Source organism: Bombus vancouverensis, chromosome 9, assembly GCF_051014615.1.
Source record: "Bombus vancouverensis nearcticus chromosome 9, iyBomVanc1_principal, whole genome shotgun sequence".
NCBI lineage: Eukaryota > Metazoa > Arthropoda > Insecta > Hymenoptera > Apidae > Bombus > Bombus vancouverensis.
In genome coordinates this window covers 6,051,261-6,068,076 of record NC_134919.1, presented here as the reverse complement: position 1 = coordinate 6,068,076, position 16,816 = coordinate 6,051,261, and the positions used below count along the sequence as shown (strand labels likewise).

The 16,816-nt window shown below is 28.1% G+C and overlaps 2 protein-coding genes across 3 annotated transcripts; one reads left to right on the top strand and one right to left on the bottom strand.

Moving 5' to 3' along the window:
• Positions 1-493: 493 nt before the first annotated feature.
• On the top strand, positions 494-4,183 carry LOC117163813 (protein fem-1 homolog B). Of its 2 annotated transcripts, XM_033346549.2 has the most exons (9): positions 509-1,394; positions 1,483-1,823; positions 1,891-2,051; positions 2,143-2,303; positions 2,387-2,530; positions 2,602-2,831; positions 3,044-3,160; positions 3,241-3,347; positions 3,433-4,183. In XM_033346549.2, exons 1-9 carry the CDS (start codon positions 846-848, stop codon positions 3,588-3,590), a joined length of 1,968 nt encoding a protein of 655 aa, XP_033202440.1. In that variant the 5' UTR covers positions 509-845; the 3' UTR covers positions 3,591-4,183. The 2 variants fall into 2 exon arrangements, 1 of the variants encoding a protein (XP_033202440.1); XR_004465513.2 differs by lacking the exon at positions 3,433-4,183 and having other exon boundaries at positions 494-1,394; positions 2,962-3,160.
• A 903-nt stretch (positions 4,184-5,086) lies between these two features.
• On the bottom strand, positions 5,087-16,171 carry Epg5 (ectopic P-granules autophagy protein 5). Its single transcript, XM_076621293.1, has 30 exons — positions 16,138-16,171; positions 15,800-16,021; positions 15,223-15,459; positions 13,948-15,147; positions 13,469-13,870; positions 13,158-13,380; positions 12,899-13,071; positions 12,691-12,831; positions 12,463-12,623; positions 12,254-12,383; positions 11,632-12,176; positions 11,383-11,560; positions 10,771-10,998; positions 10,522-10,685; positions 10,247-10,429; positions 10,055-10,178; positions 9,463-9,981; positions 9,255-9,397; positions 8,968-9,145; positions 8,696-8,893; positions 8,489-8,620; positions 8,175-8,408; positions 7,894-8,077; positions 7,255-7,814; positions 6,963-7,132; positions 6,677-6,885; positions 6,340-6,585; positions 6,059-6,275; positions 5,780-5,989; positions 5,087-5,697 (listed from the first exon to the last, which is right to left on the bottom strand). Exons 2-30 carry the CDS (start codon positions 15,821-15,823, stop codon positions 5,346-5,348), a joined length of 7,665 nt encoding a protein of 2,554 aa, XP_076477408.1. The 5' UTR covers positions 15,824-16,021; positions 16,138-16,171; the 3' UTR covers positions 5,087-5,345.
• Positions 16,172-16,816: the final 645 nt, after the last annotated feature.

Below are 16,816 nucleotides of genomic sequence, written 5' to 3'. Positions count from 1 at the left end.
ATGATTGGGAAATTATATTTTATTCCTAACAGCGATGTAAATTAGATATGTTCTATTAGAATGGAAATTTTTGAACGCATCAATAATAATAAAAAGTGAAATTATATTCAATCCAGTTTACTTTGCGTAAACTTATTAACTAAGAGTAATTATTATAAAGAGTAATAGAAGAGTGGTTTCGAACTTTATTATTTCAAAATTTTGCAAAATTATGTACTATATCTTTAACTTAGAAATTTAAGACTTAAAAATAACATATGTATATATAAATAAATATAAATATAAATACATATATATATATATATATATATATATATATATGTAATATTTAAATCTTGTAATAAATTGCAAACTTTGATAAATGAAATTTTTCGTATATTTTAAAATTAATGTATTGTTTGTTTATTTTTTAAAATTTTATCGTAATTGATACAAAGTGTCAATTATTATGTAGGTGAATAAAAAAATAAATGTGTATATTTCAATTTTCATTTTAAAAATGAAGTAAAGATGATTTTAAAATAGAACTTACATAGTGTAATATGTATTGAAAGTCTGAAAATAATTATTAAGCAGTTGTAAAAGTAAAAGTGATTGTAATAGTAGTAAACAAGATTATAATTAATATTGAACGTTGTTGTTATACAAGATTATCAGTGTACTATTATATATTGTCGGAAAAATTTTCTGGTTTTCTTATAATTTATTGTATGTATGTATATTATGAAAGTTTCGAGGTTAGAATGACATCGACAAATTTCAATAAGAAAAGAATATTAGTATAAATCTATTTTTATATCACGCTTAACGTCTAAAAGGAACTTAGAAAGAAAATATTACACAAAATGGAAAATATTAAATTAAATGAAGATTCAACGCAAATATCACAACTATTTTTAACGCGTGTTTATTATGCTGCTAAAGATGGTATGGCTATTATTCTTTATAATCTTCTCAGTAGCAAAGATGCTAAACTGGTAAATGTTGTGATTAATCAAAAAGTATTGGAAGAAGATGGTCAGCATTGTACACCATTAATAATAGCTGCACGATATGGCCGTGATAAAGTAGTTAAAATATTACTTGATAAATTTAAGCCTGATTTGGAACAGGAAGGAACAGTTAAATTTGATGGATATGTTATTGAAAAGGCAACTGCTCTATGGTGTGCTGCTGGTGCAGGACATTTGACAGTTGTGAAGATACTAGTAAAAGCTGGTGCCAATGTTAATCACCCTACTAAAAGCTTATCTACCCCTTTGAGGGCAGCTTGTTTTGATGGACGATTAGATATTGTCAAATATTTAATAGAACATAATGCAGATATAAATATTTTTAATCAGTTCAATAATACATGTTTAATGATTGCTGCACATAAGGGTCATTTAGATATAGTAAGTATAACATTATAATTTGAAAAATATAAAATTATTTATTTAACTTATAATGTCAATTTCAGCAATTTTATTATATTTACAACAGGTAACTTTTCTTTTGCAAAAAGGTGCAAATCCAAATGAAAAAGCAAATTGTGATACAACTGCATTACATTTGGCAGCTGAACGTGGATATACTAATATAATATCTGAGTTATTGAAATATGGGACAAATATGACAAAGAATGTTAGAGGAATGACACCATTAATAGCAGCAGCAGAAAGAACTAGGGCAGAAGTCGTAGAATATTTAATAAAATATGTAAAAGTTACTAGAGAAGAAGCAATTGAAGCATACGAGCTTCTTGGAGCTTCTTATGCCAATGATGAGCGCAATTATTGTTTAACAAAAGCTTATAAATATCTATGGAAAGCAATGAAACATAGGTAAAAAATATTTATAATTTTAGAAAAATGCTATTCAGGAACAACTACTTAATTCTTGTTGTTACAGATTCAGAGATCCAGATAATATTATTTATAAAAAATTAGGTAAAAGTATAAAAGCATATGATAATTGGAAAGAATGTGATACTCTAGAAAAATTGAAAAGTATTAGAAATAATCAAAATGCTATTCATATGGAATCATTGGTTATTCGAGAGAGGATACTAGGTTACAATTTTAATTCAATAAACATTGATAGGATAATTCTCTTTTGTTATTGTTTTTATCCTGCTTATTTTTATTATTTTATTAATATTAGGACAGCATAATCCAAAAGTGCCACATCATATTATATTCAGAGGAGCAGTTTTTGCAGATAGTGCTAGATTTGATAGATGTATAGATCTCTGGCTTCATGCTTTATATTTGAAGCAACTGAACAATATACCAGTTGTAAAAGATCTTTTAAGGTTTGCGCAGGTATTTATCCACTAAATGATCCGATTAAACAATTTTATATATTCCCTATAATTCGTTCTATTTTTTTTAAATCTTATTTGTAGGTATTTTCACAAATGATACATGTAGGAGTAGATCTTGAGTTTTCTCAAGTCTTGAATGTTTTAGAAGCTTGCGTAACAGAACTTACTCGTAATAAATCTAAACTCAACAATCCTGATTCTGAGGAAGATATAGAACAACATATTGTAAGCTAAAAAATTGATTTATGTGTTGAATTATGTATTATGAAATAACTTTTTTAAATTAAAAATTGCAGGAGGAGATGGAATCAAATATTACAACTACATTGTATATATTAACGATTTTAACAAAACTTTTAACATTGAATGAGAGTAAATATGAAGAACAAGATAAAAATAAGGCATATCAATTAGTTCATAAACTCTGTGCTTTACAATTACGTTTAAAGGATGGCCAGACATTACTGCATCTTGCCGTAAATGCTGCCACTTTAGTGGATGATTTCCATACTAACCATGTCTGCAAGTATGTTTATAAGTCTCTTTTTTTAAAATAAAGTATCATGGTGAAATTTGATAGATAAATGGAGTTTAGTTTTGCTCATATTAGATAATGTTAATAAAGTATTATTAACACTCTTTTTTTATTATTTTAGTTTCAAAATGAAAAGAAATCTGAAATTTACTTTTTGTTCTTTATACAATATGTATAAATACAATATTGCGAACGTCTTACAGATTTCCTTGCGCTGCAACGACTAAGCTACTTATATGTTGTGGTGCTGATGTAAATGCAATGGACAATGAAAGGAATACACCATTACATATTATTGTTAGTTATAGGGAACCTGTTAGGTACAGTTAGCTACATTGTTTTATTAAGCCAAATCTTTTTTAGTGAAAAATGTTTTTATAACATATCTGAAACCTTGCAGTGATTTTATGACTCTTCATTCCATTATCATGGATCTTATAGAAGCTGGAGCGCATATGGATACAGTTAATAGTAATGGGAAAACTCCGTATGATGCTGTCGCTACAGGTCTGTTTAAATAAATTTGAAAAATAATATAAAATATTTAAAAATAAGATTTTTTACATAATATATTGATCTTGTCTTTATACAGGTGTAGCAGAAATAATACTAAGGACTCAAACTAAATTATCATTAAAATGTATGGCTGCAAAAGTCGTGAACACTTACAATTTGTCATATTATGGAAATGTACCACGTTCTTTGGAAAGTTTTATTGAACTTCATGGACCAGGTCCTAATCAGGGTTAGAAAAAGTTATTAATAAGCAGCATATTACATAGATAATTGTGTTAAGTGTAATCAATTTAAATTATTTATTCTTGATGCTGTGAACTTTTTGAGAGTGTACAAAACATTTAAGATATTTAGAAAAAATTTAGTATATTTGTAAATTGATTAATAATGAGATTTTTATGAATGATATAAAAGTATCCTTTCTATTATGTAGATGCAGATAACGAATTTTTTGTAAGAAAAATATTGTATATTTTTAATGAGCAAAGTCAAAGTTAACTAGTTATTAACTTAATAAGTTCCAAATGGAAGGAAACATTTAGCAATGTTATTTTTTATTTATTGCACGACAGAAAATTGAACAGATAAGTTACTTGCAACATATGATGAAATTCTTTTATATCTTTTTTATTTTATTTAACTATACTTGTCAACGACCTTCCTCTATGTAATAGTATTATTAATTAGTAATTGAAAAGAAAACAACACATTTATGAAATAGAAGTAATACAATTTGTCCACAAAATATAACTAACTTGCTATTATATTACAAATTTTAATTAAATGTATAATGATCTGAATAAATAATATAGTATTAATGCGATACATTTATGGTGTTTAGGAATAAGTGTTTAGATATAGGGTTTGTAAATTTTTATACATGCATTTCACAGGTTAGAACGAATGTAGAAAGAAAGAAAAGCTAAGGATTTAATTCAGAAGACTCAGTCACAAAGGTTCATAAATTAATCTTCTTAATGTGTTTTCTTTACTAATGAAAATTTGTTCGATTTATGGACAGTATTCCTATTATCACCACGTAGTGATGAAAAAATGGAACTAATCGTCATTGCTGCTTTTGCCGCATTCTCGCTTTCCTTGCCTCACTCGGGTACATATGTACACTCTTTATATGATACGAGTACACATAGCCGTTCTTATCGCAACTATTGTGTGCCTTGGCTGCGGATAAGCCATGTGCTACCATCTATTGAAGACGGAAGCAACAGCAACTTGGCGCTTGTAAGAATAGATAACAACACATGGCTTGTCCGTAGGCAAAGAACGCAATATTGAGCGACAAACATAGCGATAGGACTAGTTACACTTTTTCATCGCTACGGGATGATAGTGTTTCGAAAATTTATTCTATTTGCTGTTTCTTTGTAAGGCTAACTAAGCTTATAGACCAGAAATGTAACTGAAGTTCATTTAATAAATAAACAAATAGCAAATCGAACAAATCTTCATTAGTGAAAAAAGCTAATTAAGAGAATTAATTTGTGAACTTCTGTACTTTCATTTTTCAGATGAGACTCAGTATATTTTTATACTCCATTTGACGTGTAAAATGCATGTATAAAGATTTATAAATTAATAAACATTAATTTATCAATTTAATATTCTATTTTTAATCATAAAATTATCATATAATTAAAATACTTAAATACATAGATCTGTTACGGACATATTAATTTTATGCCTATATAAACATAATACATACATACAAATTGTTATATACACATATGTAATTTTTATGCTTAAATAATCATTAATACATAATGATTTAGATAATCAGCAATAGATATAATCAAATACCTATGACTAGATTTATGAGGAATTTATGAAGTTTACAAAACTTCTTTACAATATTTATGCAAAAAATGGACTGCTTTAAATTTTTATACAATAAAAAATAATAAATATAAATTAATGAATATAAAATTATGATTGGCCATTTTCATTCTAATCTGGTCAAAAAATATTACATTAATCTATCAAAACATGCAAATACCTTTGATTATAAAGCTCTGTTGTCAATACACCTAGAATAACTGTTGCATTGTGCAAAGAATTAGCAGGATTCCTAATTAATTTAATAGATCGTTCTATGTCTCCTGTAAGCGTTACATATTGTTTATTCAATAAAAGTCCTTCTAAAGCCTGCATAGCTTTAATAGCTTCTGTACTAGGTCGGATTTCCAATACATTTGATTCATATGTTTTTGATGATGCCACTCCAGGGGAATCAGGTGTAAATCTTACTATCTGTTCATCTGATTTTGATTCAGGTAATTGAGCTAAACAATACACTCCTATCACGCGACTTAAAAATTTGCACCTATATAAATATAAAAGAAATTTTATACAAGATAGAATAACATATATGTTAATATTTTATGTAATAAAATTGTTTAATTTACCTTATTGACAGATTGGAATTTTTTTTAAGGCCAATAGCTCCTAATATCCCCCATCCCTGTGCACTGTCATCAGCAATCGTTAATAACGAACGTGCTAGGCCTTTAAGAGCTCTAGCAGCAGTTTTAGTATTTTTATTATATTGACATTGTCTATATGCTAATTCACAAGTTTTAGCCCAAAAAAGAGGTAATTTTTCTTCATTTATATTCCTAAAGAAAAAATATTAAATTAAATGTAGGCATACTGTAATGTAGAAATTTTTAATAATTTACACTTACGTTGGCTTAATAGCAGAAATCCAGTCAACTAAATTTATAAGAAGTACTCCTTCTTCTCTAATGTCTTGACATAATGGAAGTCGCTTAAGTAAAATAAAGTACAAAGTAAGAAGCTTTCCCTCAGAAATTAAAAATGTCTCCAATGGTGGTCGTCGAGGTATTACTGATTGGAAAATTGTTAAAACTGAAGCCCAAGTTGGTGAAACTTCTTCAGATGCTGCCATACAAATCAAAATGTTAAAAAATGTATAACTGACTATATTCATATTTATTTTACATACAATTAAATTTAAAATATGATTCTAATGCAGCCTCCATTAACTCTCCAAGTATAGTTGGTGAAGTAACTGTTGTTCCAACAACTTTAAGTACACTCATAAGAATTGGATTGTTAGCTGTTCTTTTTGAAAGCCACAATGTCCAGCTAGTGCGAAGATGTTCCATGAGAACCCCATGTTGATTCATAACACAGAATAATTCAGTAATTAGTGAACTTGCTTCTGTAATTTGTTGGGATTCTGGAACAGCTGAAGATTTTTATTTTTTGTTTTAATTGTACTTCTTTAATAATTCTAGATATATGCAATAATTTAAATTATATAGATGTGTCATATTTACTGTTTATGATAATAGCTTCCATATCATCTAGCATTTTTGATAATGTATTGTTGAATACTTTTGGATTTGTAGATAATAAAGGTTTATATCGTGTTGTACAAGCAATTAATAATTTTATCGTAAAGTGTATATATAGCTGTCTCTTTCTTACTATAGCTGGGTAAAGATGACCTACAACAGGATCATAGCCTGCTGCCACCTTTAACAAACTATTACATCATATTTATTACAGAATATGTAATTTGTAAATAAAATTAAGATAATAAAATAAAATTATTATACATACTTATGTACAGCAACATCTATAGGATGGCATTGCTCATTGTAAGAATAGAGAACAACTCTTGAATCACAGTTCATGGCATGCCAACGAATTATTGGATCATAGGCAGATGCATCTAATAAATGCCAAGAAAGTTTTTCAGTATCCATAATTAACTGAATTACTTTATCAGTCTGAAATATATTGTTAATACATTAACATATTCTTAAGCTGATATTGATCATTTTATTAATTGTTTGAGTTTAAGACCTCTGCATATATGAATACAAAGACTGTGAAGAATATAATTAATTACCTGTCTAACGTTTGGTTCAGTAGATAATTTTACCAATAGATTTAATAAACAAACATGCATTCTCGCTATGAGAGTTAATGGATGTGATGCTAATAAGTCATTTATCCAAAGTGGCCAGTTTACACATGTAAACACGCTTCCCAGGAATAAGTGACTATCTGGTAAATTTTGATCAATTACTTTTGCCATCAATTCCACATCATTTACAGATGGATAGAAACGATCCCATGGCAATGATAAAAAGTTGCCATGAATAACGTTCAGAATATGATCTTTAACTGAATCATGTGCAAAATTGGTAACATAAAACTGCCAGACGAAACAGAGTATCTTGTTAGATGCTGGCAAAATATCGATAATAAAACGAACACATTCAACAAACATTGCTACAAATTTGTTAGCATATGGACCATCTGTTACAATCCATGGTAATAAAACAGATCGATCATCTGTAAGTTGTTGAATCCATGCGGCAGCTGGTTCTCTTAAATCTTGTGTCCGATACGGTGCAACCCAAGGTGAATACATTTCACTTAAGACAGGCCATATTTTCTCACACACTTTAAATACAATAATTATAAAATACAATAATTATATTTATTACAAATATCATACATGATGTATGGTTGAAATACTTACATTGGTCTCCTAATGAACCTCTATCAGATTGAAGAGTAAGTGCAACAAGAGCATGACCTACCATACCAAGGAATGTACTTAAAGGTTCATTGTAGATTCTATATTTTGGATATAATCCATAAAGACCATATTTTAAACGTTCTTGCGTAAAATGTCTTTTTAATAATATAGCTGTATCATATATCTGTAATAAAATATAGAATATAAGTTTATTTCAAATTTACGTAAAAAATTCTGTATTAGAAATAAGTGTAAAATATTGTATGCTTGAAAACACAAACCTCTTGTCGAGATAGAAGTTTTTGCTCAGTAGCATAATGACGAATTTCATCCCTAATTTTAGAATAACTTGGAAACGCATTTTTTGATTTACCACTGAGTGCTCCTAGTAAATCTCGCCAAACATCTAGTGATAAATCTTGCCTTTCACTATTTTTTAATACAACACTCAGAACTTCACCATAATGTTCTGGGAATTCATGTAATAATACAAGTCGGAGATGATTCCTGAATAACTATAAAAAAATGTTTATCAAACATGTTATAAAAATTCTTTGTAATATATGTAATCATAAAATATGAAATTTATAAATACCTCATGTAGTACCAGTTTCGTTTCATCTGGATTAAGACCCATATCACAAAGAGCTCTAAATATTAAGTGTATGAACGTTGATCGCTCACTTAATCTTGGACGCTTATAATTTAACCAGATTCCCACATCAAACTAAAGGGAAAATAAACGTAAAGATTATGATATTTATGTAAACATATAAAAATAAAAAAATAGAAAATAACCTACTTTTGATAATAATACAAAACAAAGATCGACTTTTGTACTCATAGAAAATTCTACAACAGTATGATACATTTGTAAAAATGCTGAAGCACTACCAGCAACAGGCGTAAAATAAGGTCCAAGTAAACCACCAAGGTTTGGTTTCTGCATAATAGTGCTTAATAATTGTGGACCTTGAGTTTCTTCTCCACTAATAAATATCTATTAGAATTGATATTACATATTAATAATTCATCTATTAAAATTATTTCTCTTAATTTTACAATTATACGGACCTGCCCTAATCTTTCTAAATAAGTAGTCATAAGTTGTTTTGTTATTGGGCAAATTGATGCTTCTTCTGTATAATGGTCTATAAAACAATAAAATAATTTAACTCCACTTTCTCGAATTTTGTACAATGCTGTTGTGTTTTCATTTGTTTGATTTACAACTATTTCATGTTCCAACATTCTAAAACGAATAATAATATATTTACATATTTAATTCATATATATATATATTAATGTAAATTTCAAATCATTATTATATATCTTAAAGATATAATATGTATTATACACACCCAATTAAATGGTCTAGAAAAACAGATATGGAAATAAGCATATGTGATGGCGGCAGAGTAGCTTTTATCAACAAATTTTCATATTCAGCTCTATTTTGTGTTATCATGTGATCAATAGGATCACTCATGTGAGCTTCAGGTACCTAAATATTACAATGTTGTATAAATAATTTTATATTTAAAATTAGAAGAACATTATTGTTTTTACCTTAATTGTAATTACTGCTGGACCAGCGCAGTGCACAGTAGGTGGTGTTCCTGATATAGAGTGTTTCTGATTTGGAGGTGCTGGATCACATAATGCATGTAATGTTACTTGATTCTCATTTTCTCTATAAAGTGTAGGCACTAGTTCCAAAAAGCTAGAATTCACTGCAGTATGCTCAAGAAGCATTAAATTATAAGTCTCAACATATTCTAATATTGTTTCAAAACACATTACAGCGTGTTGTATTACTAAGTCAGCATTGTATACAGTTTCTTTAGTTGCACCAATAAGATGTGTGTGCTGGTGATCATAACATGGAGAAACAGGTCTTTTATATGTGGTCAATCTTTTAAATATTCTTTGCAATGGTTCATCCATTTTAGGAGGTGAGATTGATACATTTCTACCCTTCTGATCGAAATTTTCTTGATTTCTACAGCATGTACGCTCCCATTCTTGAACTGCCATTTCTTGATTTCGCTGAACTGCCCAATAATCAATATATTCTAACCATGGCGTCTATTTAAAAAAACAATATAATCAATCATATTCTATCACACTGTATTTATAATAAAAGAATTAAAATTTTTACCCAATTATCCTGAACGAGTAATATTAATTTTTGTGACATATATTGTGGAGGTAATGCTGGTAAATAAAGACCTGGTTCATGTAATCTTGGTTCTTCAAGCCACAAACTTAAAGTTTTATAAAGCCTATAAGAACAGAAATCTATCATGTTTTTCTTATAAGTCTTATATACATTACATCTAATGTTACATACTTTGCTGCATTAGAATAAAATGCTCGTCTGTCATCAGTGATTGGCACTCCATTATCTAATTCTTTTTCTCCTTTTAACTGAAAGTATGTAGTAGTATCGTGTAATCGTTTTTTTAATTTTTTTAAGTAACTTAAATTAATCATGCCTTCAAAAAATTTTTCACCAATTCCACCATGATGAACTCTGAAAAATAATTTCATTGTCATTCTTATTTCTATAAAATGTTAAATTCATACTTCTATAAAACATGTAAATTCTCTTTTTGTAAAACAAACCCTGACATTGACGGGGCTCTTGCAAGAAATAATGCAAAAAAGTTTTGCCATAAAAGAGGAAGAATAGGATGTCCTATAGGTGTATCTAGTGCTTGCTGTGACCAACGATATATAGATAATCCATTTGCTCCGAATGGTTGCATTTTTACAATTGCACAAGCTCGCTAAAAAGATATTAGATATATATATATATATATTTTACATTATGCAAAATTTCAAGAATTATATGAAATATTATATAAAATATACCTTCATAGCAGAATCTAATGATATTTTAGGCTGTGCTGACAATTCCTTTAAAATCTCATGCCATAACCCAGTTTTAATTTCTCTGTTATATTGTTCAGTTAGTAGTACCTGATAAGCAACCCAAACAGATTGAGTAGATTTTCCTAAAAGACTAACAGAATTTGAAGAACCAGTTGCCCAATTTAAGAATGAGCCAAATGATGTCATCACATTGCGGTTAGACATAGTCTGAAAATAATTCATTAAATAAATTTTTTATATCACAACCAAATTTAATACAAACATACAATATAAGTATCATATATATATATTTGCATATAAATAAAATTAGATTGGTCTCATAAAAACAAATTAGCATATATTTTAAATAAAAGGAAAAACCGCACCTCATTATTTTCCTCTATGGCAAGCTAGTTAGATGGATATAATTTCTCAATCAATATAAGGTATAGAAATATTACCTCAATTAAAAGTAAAATTCAAATTTAAGTTAAATACATTATAACGACATATTAAAGGAATAAGTATAATGTAATTTGTTAAATTGTTTAAAACCGATATTTTAATATTTCTAATTATTTAACGTAATTAAAACTGCAATAAAGATCTTACAGAGAAAAGATTCTGAAACATATGATCCATTATTGATTTTGCATCCACATGAAAGAATGCAGCACTGATGACTATATCCATTAGATACATTACGCTTTGGTCTTTATTCCAATCTGGTATAAGTACAAGTACATTTAACCATAGGTATACAAAATCTTTTGGTGTCTGCAAACGATATCTATAACAAATTATGTCATCTTGTAAATAAAATATTATTGTCCAGTATCAATATTCAACATGTTTACTTACTTTTTGTAATTATATAAATGTGAGTGTATCATATTTGAAAATTGTTTCAATATTGTTCCTGGAAAGTCGGCTGTTATAAGGCTTTTAGCGACTTTCATATAAGATCTATCGGCCGCAATTAGAGAAATAACAAGACTAATAAATTTATCATTCTTAAATAATGAATCCATACATCCCAAAAATAAAGGTATTATATGATGTAAACATATAAGCACTTGTTCGTATTTACAATGATATTGTAATATTTCTAATTGGGCAAATCCTTTGGAACATATCAAAGGTATAGAATGGCCCCATAACGTCATGATTGTTGCCACATAACATGCAATAGGTTGCTTTTCTAATGTACCAGTGACCAAAATTTCCAAGCATGAATCAGAGTCCATGTCTGGTACATGAGTAAATGCTGCAGTGAGGTTCGAAAGTGCATAATAACAAAGTGTCTCACTCTGATCAAGTTGGTGTAATCTAAGCTTAGAAATCATATCCCATGCCCATAATGAAAAAATATGTTCAGCAGTTTGAGGTCTTATCATTGTTGAAACCTGTAAATTTTAATATAACATATATATCAAGATTGATTTCATTAAATAAGTATTGGCGTGGAATCTTCACATTATACCTGTTTAACACCTTCTACCAATAAAGAGGCATTTTGGACAGAAGAATCAGGTACATATTTCATGGTGAGCTCAACAGTTAATAATGCTATGCGTCTATGTAAATCAATAGGAAGATATAAGTTACCACTTCTGTAACAGACATAGAAATTAAACTATCATTATATATTAAATAAACAAACTTTAGTTCAGTTAAAAATTATATTCTTACTCATTAAATCCCCAATTTAAGTTAGTAAGAATTAAACGGGCTAACTGATTCTCAGTCGATGTTAATGAATATTGATTCAACCATGTAGAAAGAATAACTATATCTTTTTCATGTGGTACCCATTTGTGTAATTTTAAGTCAGTAAATAAATATAAACTTAGCTAAAATTAATAAAATTACATTTAGACATATTTATTTATAGAAGCATGTAATAACATTTTTTCATACCTTCCCAGCTGATACAAAATTATCTCGTAACTTCAGTAAGATATCTGATAGCAATGAAGGATATTTATTTGTTAAATTTGACAGAAGAGATCTAGCATCTTTTGAGCAAGAATCTTGTGTTTTTTCACTAAGAAATCCTATCTGTAAATTATTCTTATGTTTAAATATCTAAAAATTATACATATATGATACAGATAATAATACATACTTGAAACAAATCTATTGTCGTTGTTCTTACAAAATCATAATCCTTATCGGTCCTTGCCAAAGCCATATTAGCAAAGGTTGTTAAAAGAAAATATGATTCATCTCCTGGCATGCTACTTAACTTTTCTTCAAATTTTGCACGAAGTTGTGAAGAATTTAATTCACTTATCCAATCTGTAACGTTAATAACATAACATTATATTATCAACAGTCAATTTTAAAAATATTCATATTGTTCTTATTACAGAATTATAACATACCATAAATACATTTATTAGTAACGTACATATCTACTTGTGTACAACCAGAGTGTAAAATATAAAATATTTGCCATAAGTTATTGGATGATATTACATGATAAGGCATAGAAGCTAAATATTGCCACGCCCCCAAACGACGTGACGAAAATATGCACAAAACGGCTTTTAAAAAAAAGCAATCAAATTCAAGTTGAAGTTTTATCAATACTGATGCATGAGTATTCTGTAAGATAGAAATTCAAGAGTTAGTATTATACAAAGTAAATTCAAATTTATATATTAAAATATTTTTAACAAAGTAGTAATACTACCTGATTTTTATCAAATTCTTCCCATTGATCACTAGCATATTGCACAATATCTCTAATTAATGCACTTAGTCGTTTGGTTAATTGTCTATATCTTGGAGAATCGTATGTTTTTAAACCTTGCTTTAAAAGTCCAATAACAGTTGTAAAAAATGCAAACATTCGAAACAAATGATAATGTGTAATGTAAGTTTTGTTCTGATAATAATCATCCTTATACCGAATACATAGCACTTGTTCAAATACTTTAGTAAAAGGAATTTGATTTAGTAAAGAAATAAGGTCACTTTCAAATAGGTTTGCACCAACATTAGCTATATCTTCATCTTCCTCTCCTTCCTCATCCAACATTAGCCAAACAGTATCACCTGGACTACATGCTGTATCTTCCAATGATTGTTGTACCTAAATTATTACCATGAATTAGTTAATTATCATTTAGTAATGATCCAAACACATGTAGTAAATTACAATACAAGTACCTGTTCAAGGAACTTATCTCTATCTTTAATAGGTTGTAGTATTACAGCCAGTATGGTTACTACATGATCTAAATATGGGTCATTTAATGGAGATACGCCTAATTTACCAAGGTCTGGATGTATAGGAACTTGAACAAAGCTATGAGCCCAATTCATTACCCCACCAGGACATCTCAAGATATGATTCAATATAAATAAATGATCTTGCCAAGTTGCTATTTTCAACAGAACTGATACTAATTTTTCAAGCCATTCTCTAGTATCTGCTACAAATTTCCCATCTTTTAATAATTTTCTTTGAAAATTAAACAATATAGTTATGCACATCCTAAGTTCCATTAGTTGTGGAATTGCTTGCGAAGAAATGTGCAGTGGTAATAGATTTACACCTTCAATACCAGAAGGAAACTCTACAAATTTATAACAAGAGTCGTAAACTCTTTGAACATACTGTTCAATTTGAAACCTGAACATTTCTGCTTCATAACAATATAATGCTTGAGTGTTGTATAATAAATCTTTTATTGTTGATAAATTTCGAGTTAATGCACTAAATGCCTGCTGATTGAAACGTGCAGTGCAATATTCATGTATAGCAAAAACAGGATTTCCATCTTGACATTCTCCTGCTTCCCTAATACAGGCTTTATCTAAACACCATAATTGTTTTTGCAATTCTTTACAGGACTTTTTTAAAATTTCCAATTCATGAGAATTGATAATTAAATGATTCCTTACACGAAGATAGTTTGTTAAAAGCTGCTGAAGTTTATGTTGCTGTCTAATTGTACTACTCTTAAGTTGTACTTCAACAAATTCTGAAATAAATATATCAATCGACGCTAACTCTTTATTAATATATAATGATGCTAGTTGGCTCTCTGTGAAAGGCATAATTTCCTCAAAAGCAGTATGCGTGACATCTATTTCTTTTATGATAGAATCTGATTGATTGTTTCTTTCCTTCTCTTTCTTTTGTTTCAAATTCTTTGTTTCCCTCTCACGAGTGAAATTTTTTGAATTTGATATATTTGAAGTAGCTTGAGATAAATTTGGTATTGCAGTTCCATTATTAAGAGCATCAGATGTATTATCAATTATTTCTATCATAGAAATCGATGTTGTAACTTTCTCCATATTCCCCTCTAAATTATTCAATGATGATGTCAGATCATTTCCAATTTTAACATCAATTTCATTCTAAAATTGAAAATGTATTTTGATTATTTGTAAGAAACAAAACATACTTGATTGCAGAAAATAGTATCTAAGTACTTTGATATTTGTAACTTGTGACCCTTCTGTCTCTTCCGTAGTTGTTTGGATAGATTGTTGTTCATAGAGTTCAGTGTCAATCGCAGCAGAATGTAATTCACTTTCCATATTTTCAATGCCTTCTCCCTTGGGATAATTTGTAGGAGATTCTTCAAGAAGACATTCAAACTCTTCCAATGTTGGAACATCTGGTATTTGTTGTTCTATAGAAAGTTTAGTCCTTTCTTCTTTCTTTTTCTAAAATGATATATTTATATATATAACATAACTTTCAGTTTTATGAAATAATAAATTTTATTATTTTTTATAGGTGACATATTTAAAGTGAGTGTAAAATAAGCTATGATACAAAACTATTAATAATAACAATAAATATTCTAATACAATATATAATATAATTTATCTATTGCTATGTGTTACATTAATTTGACATCAATATAAATGTACAGAAAGTAAATATCCTTTTAATATTCTAACCTATATTAGCGACAAAATAATAGATTATTATTGCATACAAGTGAATCAGGTAAAAAAGTTAGAGAAAAGAGAAGAAAAGCGTCAAACAATAAATACATACCTGTCGTTGTTTTAATATTTCCATTTTATATACATATAAAACAAATTTTGTGTAAATTTCTCTTTTATATGTAAAAGTCAAATTCGTCACACAACAAGAACATATAAAATATGAAAAATGGTGTTTATGACACAATAATAAGTTTCTACGACGCTATTCTATATATTGGCATTGTATATAGAATTTAGATAGCTTTAGATACACTATGGTTTCTTGTGTAACCTATTTTTCAAAACATATTAGAATCTCAAACTGATAGTTCCCATAGTACGTTCATTCATCATATTGATTTCTCATTTAAGGGATTAATGAAATAACTTTACAATAATAAAACTTACACGAAGAACTTCTACGCACTAACCGTTGCAACATTACGGATTTACAATGTTCCGTTTCTCGACCGAGAGTTATATACAAATAATGTGCTGCCTCACAGTGGTCAAATATGGAATTATATAGTGTACTATAAAATTAAAAAATAAAAATACATATACTTTTTTTCATTTTTTTTCAATTTCTTTACTTCTGTTCCTAAATATTATTTTATGCAATTGTTATTATTTTTATTTAATATTAAACGACACTTTTTTTTTTAATTACCAAATATTTTCATATCGTTTAGCTAATTATTATGGAAAATATTATGGAATATAATGGAATTATTATTATCTTTTAGCTATAATTATGGAAATAAAAATTAAAGATTTTATCCTTGTTTGTGGACTTATGTACATTGATTTAATTATAAATTTTAAAGAATTGAAATTCATAGGGTAATTCATAGGGTAATTCATAGGGTAAAATAGAGTATACATAGTTACTATTAAACACAACAATATCTCTTTATGAGCTTAATATCACATCTCTTTTATTTGATAATTCCTCGATTTATTTAATCAAGGAAATGTCAAATAGGTGATTAATCATGTTTAATATTAATTTTTCAATTAGATATATTTACGTATACGGGTGCCCCGCTTTTATCAGTATATATAAATCTACTATATGAATATATAC